The sequence below is a fragment of the Apteryx rowi genome, unplaced genomic scaffold (genome assembly GCF_003343035.1).
Source record: "Apteryx rowi isolate R43461 unplaced genomic scaffold, aptRow1 scaffold_142, whole genome shotgun sequence".
Lineage (NCBI taxonomy): Eukaryota > Metazoa > Chordata > Aves > Apterygiformes > Apterygidae > Apteryx > Apteryx rowi.
Genome location: NW_020447664.1, coordinates 1165072 through 1179072, shown reverse-complemented (window position 1 = coordinate 1179072; position 14001 = coordinate 1165072). Strand labels below are relative to the sequence as shown.

Genomic DNA, 14001 nt, shown 5'->3' with positions numbered 1-14001 from the left:
CTGAACACTTTGCAGTATTGCTTTGGCACTCTGTCAGAATAACCCCTGCTGTCATCCTTCTTCAGAGATTTGACTCTAAATAAGGTTATTGCTGGGCARGAGCCTGCAGTGCTATAAATTAGGTCATTAATTGTAAAGTAAGTTCAAACCCTATGATTTGGTAAACATAGCTTTTGAATAAATAGGCTCAGTGCAATTCTGGAATCTTCTTTTAGGAACACATTCATCATGTTATACTGTTACATGGTTATACTGTTAAGCATAGATTCCTGCATTTATTAAGGAAAAAAAAAATTATAGGATGTTCTGTATATAAGGTTGCTGCAGCTTTGCTGAGTTGGTTCCAGAAAACCTCATAAAAGCTAAGTGCAGTCTGATACCACATTCATTCTTAAAACAGTCATCAACAATTCAGTTTTCTCCACTTCGAAACTGTCACTGTATCTTTTAATCTGAGATGAATATACTTAATTTTCTAATAAATTTTCACTTATTATATGGTATGCATATATGCAGATTTCTTGCTCAGACCCAAAATGCAAAATAGCAGACAGCTATTTTGGGGTCAAAGAATATCTTCAGGAATATCCGTGTCCGAACCCCTGGAATCTGTCTGGTCACTCAGGCATAGCAGAGGGCAGAACTGAGCTCATAAATTCTGTTCTTTATATATTTATACACTGCTGTATTTAGGAACTCCCTGTCAAAAACATCAGTCACCTCAGGACACAGCATCAACAGACAATTAATGTTACATTTAATGCCAAGAACACATTAATGAAAAGTAAACAAGTGCAAGTTCAGTGAGGCAAATACACTATTGTTTTTTAAACAGTTGAAGCACATGAGAGGCAAATCTGAAAATGGTATTGTATGACTACATTTCATTTAACCTTCTTTGCCTGCATATAATTTAATGGGCATTTAGCTCTTTGATCCTTACATGATTTAATTGGACGATATGCAGGAATCAGTGAATTTATTGATTTACGTGGACTATATGTACAACCCCACTATGACAAGAAATTTCTACACCCTCAGTTCTATATAGATCTGGCTTACTCAGGACGTTGAGTGAAATGACTGAGCAAAGAACAAGTTCAGTACCTTTCTTCTTTGTTGGGAAAAAAAAGTGATAATTCATACATACAAACTGCATTTCCTCTTCCTTTGTGCGAGTTTGACCCAGACCACTCAGGAACAGTGACAATGTTGTGTCATTAAGAGGACCAGTCACAGCAACACCACTTGACAGATATCTGCCTTTACATAAGGCAACCATGAAGCATTATAAAGTAAAGCTTGTAATCCAGCAACCAAATGATTGCAAAAAAAATCACTAAAATTGTTCATCAAAATCCACAAAAGAACAAAGTAAATTAAGTTCACTTTTTGATATCATGTGTTTATCCAGTTCAAGCAGTAATATTCCTTAACCACCCTTGAGACTTGCAACTGTTTTCACAGGTGTGGAGTAAAAACACGTTATAAATAGCATGCAATAAAAGAAGGCCATCAGTTGATCAGTGTTCTTTTCTGGTGTATAATCAATAAAGAGCAGTACAAAACAGATTATAAAAGCAGCCTAGAAGAACTGAAAGCCCTGTATTTTCTTTTAAAGAAAAATGTGGGCGCTTTTGGTTCTCATAGGTACTGCAGCTGTTTCTGCTCAGCTGCAGGATCTTGCCTTTGATGGGTAAGAATAGACATCAAGTTTATATTTATAAATCTTCCTTTTCAAGAGCAAAATCCTTTCAGTTGACCTACCTGTTTTAAATCCAATCTTTCTCTCCCCTTTCAGCCAGAAGGTGTTTCGTGTGATTCCACAGAATGAAGAACAGGTGGAAATCATCAATGCCCTTGCCAGCAGCATGCAGGTAAAGAACTTGGGGAAGGGGCTACATTGCATTTGAAAGGAATATTTCTCCTTTTGTTTCACTAATGCATATCTCAAAAAAAAAAAAAAAAAACCACACCCTGTCATGCTGCTGAATTACAGCCCCAATTCTGATTCCATTCAGGTCAGTTAGAGTGTTTCTCTAGAAGGAACAGGACAGGGTGATAAAGCCAGAATCAAACAAACAAATACATTCCAATTTCTTCCTAGAAAGAGTAACTAACTCAGTCTGCATATCAACGTGCCTACCAGTTTTTATTAATTGAAGAAATTAATCCCAAATGATATATTCAGTGTGGAATACTTTCAAGAATGTATTAGGGGAAACATAGATATTCCAAGTATCAGCACTTTTACCATTATAGGCAAAACAGTTTGCTCATGTAAATAGTCTAAAAATCCACGCTCTCAACAAACTGAACTTTTCTCTAGCCTTTAGTCTCTCATGTCATCTTTTCTTCTCTGACTTTCCTTTAAAGCTTTCTTTCTCCTCAGTCAAGCTGCATGTTTCTTAATGGCCTTGATGTAGATATATGATGACACAGTGACATGAGAAAAAACAATAAAGACAGCAAATGTGTTTTCAATATTCTCTTAAGCTTTGATGTTGTAAAATAGCTGTTGGTGAAAAAGACACCATTATCTGTAGGATGAAAGGATAGTAGTTTAAATGAAGTACAGATGTGGAGGACTATTATCAACAGGCTAGTATAGCATGCTGGAAGAGCATTCTATAGAAAAATGTTATTGACATGTTGCTGCCTCCTTCTCCTAACTCAGAAAATTAATACACCATGCTTGCTTTTAAGTGTGTACTATAAAGGAATTCAACTGAAGGATTGTTTGTTTTCTTTTTCTTTTAAACAAAGAAAAGATCTCTGAACTACCATTGTTATACAAAGCAGTCAGTCAGGTCTGACTTAGTAATGTATCCTGGAATAGTCATCTCACTCAAAAATGCATAGTTTGTGGCTATGCCCACCAGCCCCACTTTCCTTTACATTCATGAGATGAAAGGCTGAGAAAGCATTAGGTTGGCAAACCAGCTTTACTTTCAGGCTGTAATAAGGACTTTAAACACAAAGGATTTGAAGCTGACTTCAGCAAAAATATGGAAAATGCTAGCAGTGCTGTCACTTGTCCACCCTGAACTGAACACCATCCTCTGAAGGCACAGATCCCTCATATCAACATCAGTGTTCAGAGTTGGTTCATAGCAACAGTCTTTCTTAGCTGATTTACGTAAAGTATGTATGTAGTGTCCTGCTACTGCAGAGTTGGGAGTCCAGTGTTGTCTAATGCCTGTAGGCTAAAACCTCCAATAAAATGTGTATAAAGAATGAAAGAGGTTGTAAAAGATAGTTATAATTTTTGCACATCATTCATAAATCTGTATCTGTTTGGTATGCCATAATGATAGAAAAAAAATGTACAGGGTATGCAGAGCAGACCTGCTCATTAAGAAGTGGTAATACTGACTCTACAATGTTCAAAAACTCCAGTCATCTTTGCATCAAAAAGACTCGTTCAAATGAACTTCAGAATCTTTTTACTCAGAGCTACCTGCAGTTTGATTTAGGCTGATGCTTGTCTTTTTTTTCTGTTTCAATTTTAAAATGAAAAGATAACTTTATGTCACACTTGAGATGACTGATTATGATGAAACCACCCTATAAGCAGTGTCCCATTTAAGGAATGGTATGGTACTTGGTATGATCAAGATGTTAAAAAAAAGCATTAAAAGAAGGCAATTAAAACATAAAAAGGGTTAATTATCTCAAATGTCAGGAAAGAAAATTCTGGTTGTTTAAACTGGGAATACCAATTTATCATAGTATATATAGATGACTGTGCTCCCTGTTTATATTATTACACTCCTAAGGTAACAATTTTATGTTCAGTGCTTAGATATCAAGGAGAAAGTGTATTTAAATATTTTTACTCAGATTAGTAACCTTTACACATGCAAAGTACACCTGTTCAGATTCAGGCAAAACACACACCCTTTACATGTGTATGCACTTGCTACTTAAGCCTGCTAGCAGCAGCTCAGAGGTGGATCTCAATATCTGTGCAACATAAATAGTGCTCTACTGAGGCTCATACTGGGTCTGCAATGAACTCAGATGCCACATCTATCATCCTTATACACATAACCCTTGCAATGAAATCAAGGAATTGGACTTTTATCTGTGAGAGCATCCCAAGTCTGGAAACCAAGCACTGATATTAGCACTGTGCAAGATCAGTGTAGTCTCTATTAAGCAAACTAAAAACTCCAAATTGAGACAGTCCGAAAAACGAGTTAATACTTGGCATTTATGCATTATACCTTGAGTGGGCTTACAAACTTTCTGGATCTTGTCTTCAAGTCATTGTGTGCTGCTCCCACTCGATGCCTCAGTTCAAAGCTCATAAGCTTGTGCTTCAATGCTTTGAATTGGGACCTTTGTGAAACTGTCACTGCCATCTCCAGAAACGTGCCAGGTAGGTTGCAGGGCCTAACAAAATCTTCTTCATCAATTTCCAATGAAATCTTACGCTGATACTTCTGGCAAGCAAGATCAGGTCAGTGTAATATGGTGGGAATGAACTTTGGTATATTGATCACAATCAACATCACCATCGCACATACATCCACCTAAAAAAAATCACAGCCATATATATGTATATATTTATATATATATTCATTTGGCCTTCTTTCAGGTTGACTTTTGGCAGCCAGACTCTGTCACACTGGTAAAGCCAAAAATGAAGGTTGACTTCCGAGTTGAAGCTGACAGGTCTTTTGAGGTTGAAAATCTTTTGGCACAAAACAAAATGGAGTACAGGTAAGTTTGTTCTCATTGCTGTATTTTAAATAGAAGGAGATTAAACACCAGGAAAATGTGCTTAATCTTTTCATTGTTGATAGCTCATCTTCCTGTCACAAACTTCCTGCCTCCTGTGGATGCCTCTCCTGGATTCAGCTTTCCTATGATTGTTCAGAGTGTAGCTGCTCTGGTTTAAGGGAGTGAGGTGAAACCTTGATGGTGAGAGGAAACACGAAGCAGACATATTGCCAGGAATTTCCTCTAAGTGAAAGCCCACTGCAGAATGCTGGGGTGGGACAGGGTGGGGCAAGAAACATTTTCCAGTGAAGATAAAATGCAGCAGAGGACTAGAAAGAGCACCAGAAAGGTTTGCATAGTAACCTCAGGGAACCGAAGCTAGAAAACAGAGTCTCAAGGGCCAGCATGAGGGACTCCCCACCAAGTTCTCTAAGCTGGAGAACAATAGCTGGAGGGGCAAAATAAACCAGTGACAAAGAGAAGTCAGCTGCCAGGTGAAGGGCTGAGGGAGTGGTGAGATCAGATTCCCAGGACAGCCTTGGGCTTACTCGAGTCACGCAGCAGATCTGTGGCAGGAATTTCTCCACAGAGACAGCTTTTAATTGGCTTAAATATTTCTTAAGTATAGTACCCAGAAGTAAAAAAGTCCTGGGTTTCCATGACTGAATACAACCGCAGCATAAGTGGAGGGATGAGACCACACTGTCGCTGCCATTACACATGCCTGACAACAGAAGCACTGTAGTGAGTAGCACTGATGAGAGGGTAAGGAGAAGAGAAGAGGACCAGGCAACAGCTCACACTTCGTATCTTCCAGTAACTGTTCAACCGTTAACCCAGGATGACAAGTTGACTTTGGGCCAGCGGGGGGAAAGGAGAGCTGGCTGTCTTCATTGCTTTTTTAACCCCAGCTGAGCATTACAAATTGACTTGGCCCAGCTTGATTAGCAGGCTCCTTCCAGGTGTAATGGATATTCTTTCAACATCACTGTACCCAGACACTGAAGGTCAGTGTTACTTGATCAGATTCTCACTTCATTTGGCAGACAGTGCAGAGAGTTTTTGGCTCTCAAGCCCATGTTGTTGCCACTAGATCAAACTCCTTTGTCCTACATCATGCAGTTCTCATCAAACATAGCTTTTATGATCTACTAAATCTAAGGATAATCTATCCCTAAAATTACTGGCCCCCATACATTGTGTTAAATGTCTGATTTGGATACCACTTGGGGAAGGAAGTCTAGAAACTTTCTAAAAGAAATTGTTTTCAGTAGTGCCACAGCGCACATACTGCATGAGACTCCAATTTCAGTAGAATTTCCTCTTTGGCAAAGGAGGAGTTACTCTACATGTGCTAATATTTCCTATAATATACACAATTTCCCTCAGGTTCATGCACAAATCTTTCAATTGCAAAGGCCATAATGTCTGTAAGGTGTCCCTGACAAACTTCAGTGGAGTGTCCTTGTGGCAGCCCAAGCAGTTATAATTCTTTTGAAGTGTAGCTGCAGTGCCATGACATCATGTCAATGTAGTCATTTGCACTGTTTGTTCTGAAGGCTGGTAGTACCTCACAAATTGGCCTCCTGCTCTTATATCCAAATCACAAGTGATCAAGGGCATGTCCTGAAGTTACGAGTAAGTTCTGCAAGAATGTTAAGACAAGCACTGGAAAAACGAGAGAACTTCATTTTTTTTTTATAGCCAAGGTTGAAATATAAGCAAAATGTCCTCAAGAATATGCTTGATGATGAGCTGTGTCTTTGTTTCAGTCCCTAGGAAAGGTTCATGGGAGAGATTCAGCCAATGGCAGGCAGGATACTGGGGTTATCTTGCTATGGTGCTTTTCTACTTTAATAGCTCATATCATAGGCTGTGGAGCAACTTGGAGGATAGATCATCCCATCTGCAACAGAGCTACCAAACCACTCCTAAACTTTGGAAGTTTGGCTTGACAGAGAAGTTTCATCAGGCAAACATCCGTGTGTTGCTCCCCAAGGGTGTTATGTTGCTGCAATTTAGTTGTCCTTCAGGGCCATCGGTTCAAGAGAGGGCCCTTTTCCTCTTGTAGGCAGAGACAATCTGGCAACATGAGGTCAGCAGGAGATAAAACAGAGCTGATCTTGTATACAGAGATCAGAGATTTTTCTACACACACTATCTCTTAGCATTGCCACTCTTTCTAAACCAAACCATCATCATCCTGAAGGTTTGTTAGTGTCAGAGTAGGTAGGCAGATGCTAGTTCAGAGGAATCTATTGCTCCCTGATCATTCTGGCAGCAAGGATGAAACAGGAAGTAGGTTGAAACTTGAACCTAATATATATTATTTTCAAATGCATAAATCAAATCCCCTACATTTCACTTCACAATCCACAYGGCCATAATTCTGGGCAGACCCTGAAATATCTACCTCATGCCTGTTCTTCTGCTAATAAATGGTATGTTTCTCTTCACACTTTTTACGGTGCCTCATTGTAGAGTTCTGATTGACAACCTGCAGACTGCAGTGGATGCTCAGTTTGACCGCAAAGTTTATGCTGCTGGTCACAGCTATGAGAAGTACAACAAATGGGACACGGTAAGGTCTATAAGTGTGCCACTTTTTTGACTCAGTACCTTAGCCTATGTAGCCAAGATGGCTTCTGATTTGCTTCCATCCTTCTTCCCTCTTCCTCTTCTGTTCCATTCATTAATATAACTCCTTCTCCAAACTCTTGTCTCTCCTCCATTAGTTTTATCACTCATCACAGGGACAATCTGGACAACCCATCCCCCTACACCAATTTCCTCCTCTTCTGCTCACAACACTGCGAGGAATCTCTGGTAGAAATTCAGTGATCAGGCTGATGTGCTTCATTACCAATTTGCTCTCTCCTTTTCCCTCTTTCTCCTATCTCCTCTGCTAAACAGTTTTTTTACAACTTGATTCTATTCCCTGCCCCAATTCTACCTCTTCTTCATCCACCATAAGCTCTCCCCTATTCCTTCCTTTCTTCACAGCCATGCTGATTTTTCCTGATGTGTAACCTTGACAATGGCACCCCTCACTTCACATCTTTGCAGTGGCTCCCCCTCATTCATTGCATGACAGTTCTTGTACTTAAAAGTAGGAGAATCTCCCTTTCATGTCTTTCCTTGCAAAAATCTTGCATTTTTGCGCTAATCATTGCTCTACTGACCACCTGATACATTTTCAAACAAGAACATTTGTGTTTCCTCTCCAGGTGGTATTTATAGAAAGCCTACAAGAACTAATCAATTCTCCTCCTCCAGAACTCTCCTAAGAAAAGAAAAAAAACCTCTCCTTTTTCAAGGCTATTTAAAAATAAGAACAAAAGCTCCTCTGACTCTGCTTAGGTTATTGGCATGCTAAAAACCACCAACACCAATAATGTCAACCACTATTTCTAGTATTCCCTTGCCAGTCTGTCTGTATGTGTCTGCTGTCTCTTGTCTTTTTCTTAGATCATAGATCTTTGGGCAGGAAACGCTTTTTTGTGTGAATATGACCGCTTTTTTGTGAGCTTCTGAAGGCACATGAAACAAAGGGAGTTTCTTCCAATAGTAAGATAGTAAATGCTGCTTATACTTCCCTTAATATACAAACAGGGAAATAATGACTATATTGAAGGAGATTTTTCTCTCTTCTGTATTCGGCATTGGTGGCTGTTCCTACAAATTCCTGTCCAGTGCTTCTGTCAACAGTTCAAGGATGAAGAGGAGCCATGAAACTGAAAAACATGACAGCATGTAGAAGATTTAAGGAGTTCAATCTACTTAGCTTAACAAGGAAAACAGTCGTCTTTAAGGGCTGACAAGGTCATCATCTATAAGAACTATACAGGATCAACATTCAATACTGAAAGGCTTTTGTAATTCACCAGCCATACTCCAATGACTGAAGTTGGATTTAGACAAATTCGTATTAGGAAAATCTTAATTCAGGCAATCAGTGACTGGAATAGCTTGGTGCGGTCTGTAATGGAGCACTATCACTGAAAAAATTTAAGATTGGATATATTTCAAATAATATAGCTCTAGTACAAGCAGGAATTAATTCTTGGAGGTCTACAAACTGTATTAAATATTAGGTCAGGTTAGATGCTCAGAAGGACCTTTTGGCTTGAAGTCTTTGAATTAATCATTCTGAACCTGAGCACAGAGACATCAATAAATTTAACTTCCTTATTAAACAGATTGCTGCTTGGACCGCTGATATTGCTGCTCAGAACCCAGACCTTGTCTCTCGCAGTGTAATTGGGGAAACATATGAAGGACGGCAAATGTACCTTCTCAAAGTAAGTGCATTGATTTCTTTGTGCCAGACTCTTTTCTCCTGTTAACCTCCATAAGATTATGATGTTTATTAAATCATCGCTAATGCTAACATACTAATATAAATTTTGCAGGAAATCAAATATATTTTGTGCACTACCTCTACCGTGATTTTTTGCACCTTCTGGTTTAAGATATAAATTAAAAAAGAAGGGCATAATGAATTATGTGGAAGTTCATACATATAAATTTAACAACATTTCCGTGAGCAATGTAAATTATCATCTACTTTTATATTCCCTCCATATGTTGTTTGTAAACCCATTTACTCTAAGAGGATCCATGAATGTCAGACATTCTAGCAATTGGCAACAAATTTGTTCATCTCTTCACCAGATAATTTTTGGCATAACTCTTGTGAATAAATAAAATACAATGAATTAAATAAAGATGAAAGGATAAAGATTATTTGCCCCAAATTGCAGAAGCTTTTACTATAATCTAGCATCCAAAAAACCGGATCAACAATTAGAGCCACTACTGAAAATATATCAACAGTGCAGAATAATCAATAATCAAATAATCAAACTGCATTAATAAAAACAAAATTATTAGGATTGTATGGTTTTAGCTGAAACATCATGGTCAGCTATAGCTGAGAGCAGTCCACAGATTTTCATTTAATCAACAAATGCAGTACTTATATTAAGTTTTGCTCTTTAGGTCAACAATCTGACTGACTTGTTCTGCAAACAAATTATTTTGTTCACGACATTTTTTTTGTTGTTGCTGTTTTCCCTAGGTGGGAAAAAGTGGTACAAATAAGAAGGCCATCTTTATGGATTGTGGTTTCCATGCAAGAGAATGGATCTCCCCTGCTTTCTGCCAGTGGTTTGTGAAAGAAGTCAGTAAGCTTAATGATGAAAAAATATTTTACAAAATGCAACTRTTTTTAAGAGACTCTTAAGTTAGAATCAAGGACTGAAGCCACTGCAGACTGCCTTTTTTCCTCTAAATACATCTGCACATCCCTTCTCTCACCTCAGATGGTTAGGGCATAATGATTTAAAACACATCTTAATGGCTGGCCTTTTAATCTGAGAAGTTTAAGACTCCTTCAGCTTGTGTAAGAGGTACTGAAACTAAAAGGGTTACTTATGCAATCTATAGATTCCTCTTTGCACCTGTAGTCAGAGAAAGGCGGGAAACATGCAAATGGCTCTAGCAACACTATAAATCAAGTCATACTCTTTACATAGTCATAAGGCGTAAGGAATAAGGCAACTGAGGGCAACTTCAGAAGGCAATGGATTGTGTGCCAGAAGGGCTGTGTTCCCACAGCTTCAGGTCCTGTACTCGTGGCAGTCAGGCTTGCTCAGTGAGACAACTGAGAGGATGGAAACCTACTCTCGGTGAAGCAAAGGCAGGGTGCACTAAGGAAACGTACCCAAGAGAGGAGGAAGACTATAGCTGCATCTCTCTACACTCCACTCAGGAAGACAGAAGTACTGCCCATATACATCCCTTTGAGCTGTCACTTTAGGTTGCACAGAATGGCTTCTAAAACATGAAGTGATATATTTTAAAAAAGACTCACAGGCGGTGAAATTAGCTTCACTTCAGGCTGGGAAACTTCAGCCTTTGAATGGAACAATTTTACTTCCTTCTTCTTTTCCTGCTCCTTGCCACCACTATTAAGCAGTTAGGAGTTATTAAATGCTGCAGAATTGTCTCTACAAGAGAAGAGGTGTATTCTCCCTCAGCTTAGCGGTGGGAATCAATCACCTTCACAGAACAACTCACTGACTGAGTCTAAAATTTTGTAAGAACTCCTGCTTGAAGTTTTTTAAAAACCAGAAGCAGCAGCTGGTATTTAAAACCTGAGTAAAGGAAAGCCAAAGTACTTCAGTGAGCCATGCTGGCACAGAAATTGGTGGCAAGCGTAATCTCTGTCTCCTCAGACAGCCATGCGGTTTTGTGCAAGGAGCAGTGGAAATTGAAAGTGGCATCTCAGTGGAGTCAATGGGAATGTGATTTCATTTTCTCTCAATAAGGCTGCAGACAGTATGCGTTATCATTTTTCTCTTAGCAATTCACGTCACTACAGCTGACATTTTCTCTGTCTGGCCGCTTAATTCATGGATATACCTGACACCAGTAGTGGCTTTGCACAGTGGTTCCAAGCATGGCTAGGCAGAAGTGCTTTAAAAGCGCAGTCCTCTGAGATTCATCTGAAGTTCATCTAAGATGTCTTCTAGACATGAAAGTCAAAAACTAGAGGAATATGGAACCCCTCCCCCCCAAAAAAAAAACAGGAAGAAGCATCAGTTCTAGTGATGAAAACCCACTTTTGCAGATTCTACATCCAAGCTTTCCGCTTGTTAGCTAAAGGACAATAGATACCATTTCTCCATTACATTGCACCCTGTGCTTTCCTTTACATCTGTGTAGAGTAAAGGAAACATGGGTGCAACATACTACTTAGAGTACATTTCTGTGATCAATGCATGCTCACTCAACACTGACAGAAATCTGAACAAGTGCACAAAGTGGCAGGTCACAAAGAATCAAGACATACAGGTTCATGGCAGGAGTTCTTACATGTATTATGCAAAGCATGTGTCTAGAAAAGTGTGTAAAAGTGTGTAAGAATTTTCTTTGCAAGTATTCTCGACAGTTTTGGTTGTTGAAGAAATTTCTCTGCACAACACATATCAGAAATGGGAACAGTGTTTTTCCTTTTCACACAAATTAAAGCAAAACCTTTAAGGTGACAGGAGATAGGGAGAGTATTCTATGAAAGTGTCAGCTCTGTCATCTTCTTTCCAACTAGGCTGTTGGGACCTATGGAAAAGATAGTGTCATGACCAAACTTCTCGACAGTTTGGACTTCTACATCCTGCCTGTTCTTAATATTGATGGCTACATTTACACTTGGACAAATGTAAGTACATTTTTATTTCTCAAGAGTATTGCTGACCAAGTCAACTGCTAGAACTTTCTCTTAATTTTGATATGCACTTAACCATTCTATTTCAGGACCGCATGTGGAGAAAGACACGCTCTAAAAATGCTGGCAGCATCTGCATTGGTACTGATCCCAACAGGAATTTTAACGCTGGGTGGTGCAGTAAGTGTCTCCTAACAATAGCTGCAAACTACCAGTCAGAGGTACAACAGTCAAGATACTTACATATGGATTTTCACTGCATGATGGTCCCTCTTAAGCTCCAGTGAAAACCATCAGTATAGTGTTGTGGAGGAGCCTACGTTCAATTTCTTAGGGCAATTTTGAGCCAAAACCAGACTTTGGTTATGAGGGTCATTAGTAGGGCTACTTCTGTGAACATTAGGTTTTTTTTGATTGGTTTCACTCAGTGGGAGAGGGGTTTCTCTTGATTGGTTCCACTTGCCTGGTTCCTGGGAGCATCCTAGAAAGGGGAAAGACATGCAAGGAAAGGATTGTTCAAGTACTGAAGTGAATCATATGCCAAATGACTTCGATAATAGAGGGATTTACATCAATAGTCATGTCTTTCCAAGTATGCCTGCTGTACAGGAAATATTTCCTGAACACTGCATCATGCTACCCAGTGTCTTAACTATGCAATAAAATATTCTCTCCTCAGAAATGGCACGTGTGCCATTTTCCATAGATTCACTAGAATTTCCAAGGCTTATCCATGAAAGTGGTGTAACATCACCACTCTCCCAACAACCAAATTTCTTTCATTGAATATTCATTAAATTCACCCTTCTTTTCAGCTATTGGGGCATCAAAAAGAGCTTGTGATTCCACTTACTGTGGCCATGCACCTGAGTCTGAAAAGGAGACCAAGGCTTTGGCTGATTTTATTCGTGAACATCTTTCTACCATCAAGGCATACTTCACTATTCACTCCTATTCACAGCTGCTTCTGTTTCCTTATTCGTATACTTACAAATACCCAGCGAATTATGAGGAACTGGTGAGTAGAAGCTCTTTGTCATTTTGATTTAATGAAAAGAACCAGTTAAAATGATCACTTGCTATTTAGGTCAGTTTAACTTGAGGCATTTTCTTGCACATCTGGAAAAAAATCTGTATTGCCAGTTATTGGAAATACTTTAGTCTCTCACAGCAAGAACAAGAGAATCCATTATAGCTTCAAGATAGTTCAAGTACAGGATAAACTCAAGAGCCTTTTTTTAATTTCCACACACACAATGAATTTGCCCTAAGGACAGGTTTGTCTTCCAGTTAAGCTATACAGAAATCCACTGTTACACTGCACCGCTCCTTCCTGACTCAAGAGGTTGCTGTGTATGGGGCTCCAATACATTACACAGAAACATTACGCTCTAAGGCAAGATAACAGCTTGATAGATAGGTAATAACTATACAGAAACAATCAAACTAGTATCATCAACAACACCTAAGAATCTCTAACACTTCCTATTGCACCTTAGTTCTCAGTTAAGTAAAATGGTGAAACTGCTATCGAACAGAATGATACAGGTTGAGGTCAGTGAGGCAGTTTTTGTCAAAAGTAAAATGAAACCAGCTAGACACATAACAGGTGGAAGAAGTTTCAGTTCTGAGGCCTTTCCAAACAGGCCTGCACTTAAAGGCACCTCTTATTTGGAAGAGGGGAGCAAGAATCTGATGTTTTAAATGACAAKAACTCTCCTATCCACCCAAGACGAAGGCCATACCCTAAAGCCATTTAAGTAAGAAAGGCAGTTCGGTATTTGACTTTTTTTTTAAATCCTTAAAAACAGAGGTTAAGTATTATTGAATGTGTGTAAAAGTTGTAAACATTTTATAAGGCCAAAAATCGACAATCATAAATAATAAAATGACTTCAGTTCTCTGGCATATTAGCAATTAGAAGCTGTTGGCAAGGAAAACAACATAGCAAAACAAAACAAACAAATCTTGGTTCTCTCTCTTTCCTGGATGCTGCCAGAAGTCCAAGGCAACAACACTCAGTGTGCTGGGGAGGCTTGACAGAT

General features: G+C 39.0%; 1 protein-coding gene across 1 annotated transcript in view; it reads left to right on the top strand.

Moving 5' to 3' along the window:
* The first annotated feature begins 472 nt into the window (after positions 1-472).
* The window catches only part of CPB1 (carboxypeptidase B1), a 22036-nt gene continuing 8507 nt past the window's right edge, over positions 473-14001 (top strand). Inside the window, exons 1-9 of the mRNA XM_026058095.1 lie at positions 473-1696; positions 1802-1877; positions 4604-4728; positions 7210-7309; positions 8928-9029; positions 9809-9910; positions 11840-11950; positions 12046-12136; positions 12772-12974. Coding sequence (XP_025913880.1) covers positions 1626-1696; positions 1802-1877; positions 4604-4728; positions 7210-7309; positions 8928-9029; positions 9809-9910; positions 11840-11950; positions 12046-12136; positions 12772-12974 — 981 coding nt within the window. The 5' untranslated portion in view covers positions 473-1625. The remainder of the gene's footprint in view (positions 1697-1801; positions 1878-4603; positions 4729-7209; positions 7310-8927; positions 9030-9808; positions 9911-11839; positions 11951-12045; positions 12137-12771; positions 12975-14001) is intronic.